The sequence below is a fragment of the Rhinolophus sinicus genome, chromosome 15 (genome assembly GCF_057876585.1).
Source record: "Rhinolophus sinicus isolate RSI-liver-muscle chromosome 15, RSI-T2T, whole genome shotgun sequence".
NCBI lineage: Eukaryota > Metazoa > Chordata > Mammalia > Chiroptera > Rhinolophidae > Rhinolophus > Rhinolophus sinicus.
In genome coordinates, this window is record NC_142515.1 from 63,000,431 (window position 1) to 63,007,889 (window position 7,459).

Here is a 7,459-nt window from a genome sequence, read left to right on the forward strand (position 1 = left end):
CTGTGTGATCCTTTTCCCCAGTACCCAGACCCAGCCGATGGGTTCTCCTGTCCCTTCATCCAGATTGATAGGAGAAAAGTGAATGGTGTCAAATTGTACCTGTGTCCTGTGTCAGAGGCTGCCTCCCAAAGTCTCCACAATTTGATCTAGGCCTTCATCAGCACAACGTTCCAACAGTGAGCAGGATCTCTTGCTTTTCTCTCTGCTGAGCTGCCACTGTCACCAGTGCGGCTGCCTTTGTTTACTGTTTTGTTACTAAGCACTTGGCTGCCCAGAGAGTGAGTCAACAAGGACCCTTTCCTTCTGTCCCGCTGCTCGCATGCGCCCAGCCCTGTACAGTCTCTGGCCTATTAGCAGGCAGAGCCACCTCAGCAGTCTGCGTACTCAAATCCGGTGATTGTGAGAGCCTGTAAAAGCTCAAATCCGGTGATTGTGAGAGCCTGTAAGAGCTCAACTGGATTAGGGGCCACGGAAGACAATGGGATTGCAGCTCAGTACTAGCTTTTACACTGAGGTCACTTTATCTCCTTGTCCAATCAAAAGAAAGAGGTTTGTGAGGAACCAGGGGGCGGGCCAAGAGCCCAGCCTTAGTTTCATTAACTTAACAGTCCTCCGTGCTTTTGAATGGAGTCACACTTTGGACCTGCACCAGACAGACAGAGAACCCTGCAAGACCACATTGAGAAATGATGACCCGGAGCTGCCGGTGGGGAGGCAAGAGGAATGTGGTTGTGATCATCTCACACACACACACACACACACACACACACACACACAGAGATGATAATAATATACTAATAATGACAGGAAAAAACTTTTGGACATGATAGATATGTTTATGGTATAGATTGTGATAGTTTCACAGGTGTATACTTATCTCCAAACTAAATAAGTTGTATACAGTGATATGTATAACTCTTTGTATGTCAATAATACCTCAATAAAACAGGGTGGTTTTCTGTGGTTTTGTTCTTGTTGTTGTTGTTGTTGTTGTTGTTGTTAAAGGAGTATGTGAAGAAAGGAGAAAAGGAATTCTCACACTCTGGTACTTGGGTTCAGAAAGGAGCCAGAGGAGAGAGACAACAGCAAGAATTGGATCACAGCTCTGTAGAGATAAGTGTGAAAAAAAATAAATTTTGGAGCCCTTTAAATCATCAGCCATTTTAAAATGGAGAGGGATGTTTTAAAAAACAAAATATACATTTTACTTCAGATACTGACCGAAAAACAGAATAACGATGTGTGATGAAACGCAGAATGAGCAATCCCATATGCCACTAGTGAGAATGCAGATTAGTGCAACCTCTCAGGGGGCATTTGGTAATATTCATTAAAACTATAAATGCAAATGTCATTTGCAAACCCAACTGTGAGAAACTGACCCCATAAACGTTCTTACAAAAGTGCACCCATGCATGTAAAAAAAGATGCTCATTGCGGTAATTTTTTGTAATGGTGAAAAACTGAAAGGCACCCAAGTGTCCATTAATAGTGGATAGATAAATAAATTGCAGTTCACACACAATGGAAAACCAACTGCACAGATACACAGCAAAGGTGGAAGGTAAACCTGTTTGTTTGGCATTCAGCAACCGCCAAGAAAAGCTTTTAAAAACAAAAGGTGTGCAATCACCCTGTATGATACCTCTAAGTGTAACTAGATATATAAATATATATATAATATTCTTTATATATGTTTATATTATATTATATATGTATTATATATTGTAATATATATTCTTTATCTAGAAGAAATCACTAGAAACTTAATAATTGTTGTTTTGGGGAAAGAGTTTTGAGTTATTATTAGTCATTTGTTATTAATTAATTGGAGAAATTATTGTCATTTGGGGGATTTTTACTCCATGTACCCTTGTGTTATATTGCTTTCTTAAAAAACTAATAAACCTTATATAATGTTTTACAAAATTTATCTTTTTCGTGCTTATAGCTACTTGCATTCCACAGTAGCTAATAAAGCATTTTACAATAATTGCAAGCATCTTGTGCTGTTTCTCCCAATTTGTCACAGATTTAAATTCTAACTGAATAAAATGTAGATTTCCCATCACCACCCCAGACCAGCTGAACTGGAATCTCTGAAGGAGAGCCACGGACAGCTGCATTTTAGCAATGCCCACACAATTTTTATTCAGTAATTTGTTCAGACTAACCATGTACAATTGAAGAAACTGAGTCCCGAGGGAGAAAGTGAACTCCTTCGGTTATGTGGCTGGTTCATTGTACAACAGAGAGCAACAAAATTTGCATAACTTTCCATAATATATGCCAGTTTGCTTTAATTTTAAAAAGGAAAAACAGAGAGCAACACCTATGTCACTGACACCCAGGCACGTGCTGGTCTGCTTAAAGTCACTACTGCCCTCACCTTTTTTGTTACAAATATTAGCACTCAGTGGTAACCCATAGTTACCTGTGCTAAGATTTCATTCATTCAAACTAAAGCATGGAAAATCCTCATTAACTATTGAAATTTTTGAATTTGCGTATTTTAAAATGTCAATTGTTTCACTTTCAAGAACCATGTTTATTCATAGTAATATACAATTCTTGAACATAGGATACATAATCAAGTGGAATTCCACACTAAACCCATTTCCCAGTTATGTCCTTTATTTTATGTTTTCTATCAAGATATGTTCAATGTTTAAATGGTCATAAATTACAAATTAATAAAATCTAAAATAATACAACTTTATTATTCTAAACAGAATCTAGGACCTTTCATACACTGTTGGTGAGAATGTAAAAATGGCACAGCTATCATGTCAAACTGAAAACAGTTCAACAGATTCTTGAAAAACTAAATATAGGAGATCCAAGATGATGGAATAGATAAACACTGTGTCTGCTTCCTTATGTGAAAACATTAAAATTACAACTAAATTATAGAAAAATCAACCTAGAGGACCATCTGAAGTCTAGCTGAACAGAAGTTTTATAACTAAGGAAATAAAGTAGAAGCCACATCTAGAATGGTAGGAGAGGCAGAGACTCAAAACAGACTAGCCCAAAACCTCCTTGTGGTGGTTGAGAATCAGGAGAGATATCTCAGCTGCAGAGTTTCCCCCATGGTGGAGTGAGGGAGCTCAGTGCCACAGCAGACTTCCCAGCCCAGAGTACTGGTGCCAGGAAGAGGACCCCCCACAACATCTGGCTGTGAAAAACAGTGGGGATTCCGATCATCTGGGTGGGGTGGAAGGTGGCAGGAAACCCAGCCATCCTCTTAATGGGCCTGCACAAAGATTCCCTCGCACACAGGCACTCACCCTAGGCTCTGTCAGAGGGACGGTGACTCGAGGTGTATAGGAGGCATACGGAGGGAGAAAAATCAGGTGTGTGGCTTCCAGGCAAGGGCTGGCAGACAGTCGGTATTTTCACTGTGTGGGGTCCTTCTCCCATGCAGCAGGCAGGCAGGTGCCATCTTTCTTGTGTTGAGCCTACCCCCATAAGGTCAAATCTGAATCTGATTGGCCTAGTGAGCACTGCTGCTCAGCCCTGACTCACTAGGACCATACCCCACCCAACTCCCCCAATGCCAGAGGCTCTTTCCTGCAAACAGCCAGCCCTGCCTTCATTGCACTCTTTCTTGGAAAACTGTCAGAGTACACAGACTCCAGGTGGGTGGTGACTGGCCTCAGTGTGCTCTGAGACTTGTTGAGTAGCTACAGGCTCACCACGGGCACCTAACCTGGTAACTACAACACTTCCCACTCTAATGACTCCCTGAGACCCTGCCTCACCCACTTGCATACCACTCAAGGCTTTATCAGTAGCTGAACCATAGGGAAGCTGGCAGGTGGCAGCAGACCTCAGAGTGTCCTGGTTTGTTGTGGAGCTACCTCAGGCCCTGTACTGGTGACAGACCTCCTCAGTTTGCAGCATGGCCTCTCCCACATGCCTTCAGGGTTAATTCAGGCAGTGATAAGCAGATCCTTGTGTAGCTCCTACCAGGTAGTCCCCGGCCAGTCACAGGCAGTGGGTGACCTGGGCCATAACCAGAGGCCATCCCAAGAAGCCCCAGAATCAACATACTTGGAGGTTGGCTTCATACCACAGCATAGAACCACTCAATTAGCTCCACAAGTGAAACACCCAAAGGGTGGTCTCAACAGGCACCAGAACCTGTCGGGGGAAATCCCACTCAGTGGAGTAAGGCCCCAGCACAGCAGTTGATAAGCTATGGACATGGGCAAACTTCACAGCCAATTAGCCTCAGGGTCAATCCACCCACTGATGTGCCAATAGCGATCAAGGCTCAACTATAATAGGAGGTTACAAACAACCCACACAAGAGACATTCCTGGAACACCCAGAACAGATGACCAGGGAGACTGTTCCTGAGCCCCACAGGACACCAACTACATAAGGCCATCTGGTCAAGACTGGGAGACATAGAAGATCTATCTAATACATAGAAACAAATACAGAGAGGCAGCCAAAATGAGGAAATAGAGAAATACATCTCAAATGAAAGAACAGGAGAAAACTCCAGAAAAAGAACTAAACAAAATGGAAGCAAGCAACCTATCAGATACGGAATTCAAAACACTGGTTAAAAGGATGCTCAAGGATCTCAGTGTGAACTTCAACAAAGAGAGAGCAAGCATAAAACAAGAACATAGAAACCATAAAAAAGAACCAGTCAGAAGTGAAGAATACAATAACCAAAGTGGAGAATGCACTAGAAGGAATTACTAGTAGACTAGGTAAAGCAGGGGATCGAATCAGCAATTTGGAAGACAATGTAGCAGAAAAAAAGCCAATTGGAACAGCAAAAGAAAAAAGAATGAACAAAAATGAGGATAGTTTAAGAGACTTCGTGGACAACATCAAGCATAGCAATATTCACATCATAGGGGCACCAGAAAGAGAAGAGAGAAAGCAAGGGATTGAGAATCTATTTGAAGAAATGACTGAAATATTTCCTGATCTAGTGAAGGATATAGAAATACAAGTCCATGAAGTGCAGAGTCCCAAACATCATGAACCCAAACAGGCCCACACCTAGACACATTATAATTAAAATGGCAAAGGTGAAAGACAAAGAGAGAATCCTAAAAGTAGCAAGAGAAAGGCAACTAGTAACTTATAAGGGAGCTCCCATAAGGTTATCAGCTGATTTTTCAACAGAAACTTTCCAGGCCAAAAGGGATTAACACAAAATATTCAATGTGATGAAAAGCAAGGACCTATAACCAAGATTACTCTACCCAGCAAAGTTATCATTTAAAAATCAGAGAACAGATAAAGAGCCTCCCAGACAAGAAAAAGCTAAAGGAGTTCATCACCACCAAACCAGTATTACAAGGAATGATAGATGGACTTCTTTAAAATGGGAAAAAATAAAATAAAAAGTGAAAATTGTAAACAATAAAATAGCAAAAGCTACATATCTATCAACAATTACTTTCAATGTAAGTGGATTAAATGCTCTAATCAAAAGACATAGGGTGGTTGAATGGATAAGAAGACAAGACCCTTACATATGCTGCCTAAAAGAAACTTACTTCAGACTGAAAGACACACACAGATGGAAAGTAAAGGAATGGAAAAAGATATTTCATGAAAATGAAATGAGAAAAGCAAAAAAAGCTGGGGTAGCAATACTTATACCAGACAAAATAGGCTTTAAAACAAAGGCTATAACAAGAGACAAAGGAGGACCCAGTAATCCCACTTCTTGGTATTTATTCAAAGAAATCCAAAACACTACTTCTAGGGGACATGTGCATCCATATGTTCATTACAGCATTGTTTACAATGACCAACATGTGGAGGTGACCTGGTGTCTGTCAATGGAAGAATGGATAAAGAGAAGGTGGTACATCTATACAATAGAATATTGCTCGGCCAGGGAAGGGAATGTGTTCTTGCCATCTGCAGCAGCATGAATGGACCTGGACAGTATTGTGCTAAGTGGAGTATGTCAGACAGAGAACGACAGATGCAGAGTGATTTTGCTTATATGTGGAATCTAAAGAACAAACTAAACAAATGAAATGGAAACAAACTCATAGATACAGAAAACATTTCAATGGTTGCCAGATGAGAGGGGGTTTGGGATGTGAGTGAAAAGGGGAAAGAGATTAAGAAGTACAAATTGTTTGTGACAAACTAGTTATGGGGATGTAGGGTATAGCATAAAGAATATAGTCAATAATATTGTAATAACTATGTATGATGTCCGATGGGTTCTACATTTATTGGGGTGATAGGAGGAGACTTGGGGGACACAATGGAAAAGGTGAAAGCATTAAGAAGTACAAATTGATAGTACAAAATAATCCTGGGTATGTAAAGTACAGCATAGGGAATATAGTCAATGATATGGTAATACCTACATATAGTGCTACGTGTGTACTAGACTCATCCAGGGGATCACCTCTTAAATTATATAAATGTCTAACCACTATGCTGTACACTTGAAATTAATGTAAAACAATATTTAATGTAAAAAATGTAACATAGTCATCTTCTATGATGATATATAAATAAATAATGTTTAAAAGAAAAAAAATACTAAACATATTTTTGCCAGGAATTGAACCCCTGGGCATTTTTCCCAGAGAAATGAAAACTTCTGTCCACATAAAAATTTGTGCATGATTGTTTGTCAGCTTTATTTACAACAGTCAACTGTTAACAACAAAAATGTCCTACAGTAAGTGAATGGTTAAACAAATTATGGTACATTCACACCATGGAATCCTATTCAGCAATAAAAATGGATGAACAATTGGTACATGTAACACTTGGGTGGATCTCAAGGGTATTATGCTGATTGAAAAGCCAATTTCACAGGGTCACATACAGTATGACTATTTATATAACTTTAGTGAAATGGCAAAATTATAGAAATAGAAAACAGATTAGTGGATTCTGGAGGTAAAGGATGGTGGGGGAGGGGTGATTATAAATGGGTAGCATGAGGGAGATGTTTGTGATGATGGACAAGTTCAGCATCTTGTGTGAGGTGGTGGTCATGAGAAGGATGTGCAGCTCTGTCCATCGCCAAACCACTACCCAACTCTGTCTCTTGCAGCTTCGGCTCACCTGGCTGCCTCCACAGGCTCCTGCTCCACAGGAAGCATCCTCCTCGCTCCTCTAACCATTTCTCTGACATCCTCCCTCCAAAACCTGAACCCTTTGAAACACATGACAAGATGGCCTGCTATCCCTTCTGCCATCTTCTACTGATGCCTAAGAAGTCCCCCACTCAGACCCTGGCAAGGAAGCTCACCCCACCCTCCTCTGAAGGTACCTCCCTCTGGTGGGTGAGAAGTCCATGGCCAAGGGTTTATGCTGACCCAGCCCCTGTGTCCCTCTACTGGGTTTTGTTCCAGGTACCGTGCCAAGACCTCACTGAGCCTGCTTCCAGGGCCTGCACAAGTCTCTCCCATGGGTATGTCTCCCAGTGTGGGTGTGACTGGAGCTC

At 41.1% G+C, this 7,459-nt stretch overlaps 1 protein-coding gene across 1 annotated transcript in view; it reads right to left on the bottom strand.

Moving 5' to 3' along the window:
- The window catches only part of FRMPD2 (FERM and PDZ domain containing 2), a 160,620-nt gene extending 153,505 nt beyond the window's left edge, over nucleotides 1-7,115 (bottom strand). Inside the window, 2 exon segments of the mRNA XM_088792652.1 lie at nucleotides 100-152; nucleotides 7,078-7,115. Coding sequence (XP_088648778.1) covers nucleotides 100-152; nucleotides 7,078-7,115 — 91 coding nt within the window.
- Between the last annotated feature and the right edge of the window lie 344 nt (nucleotides 7,116-7,459).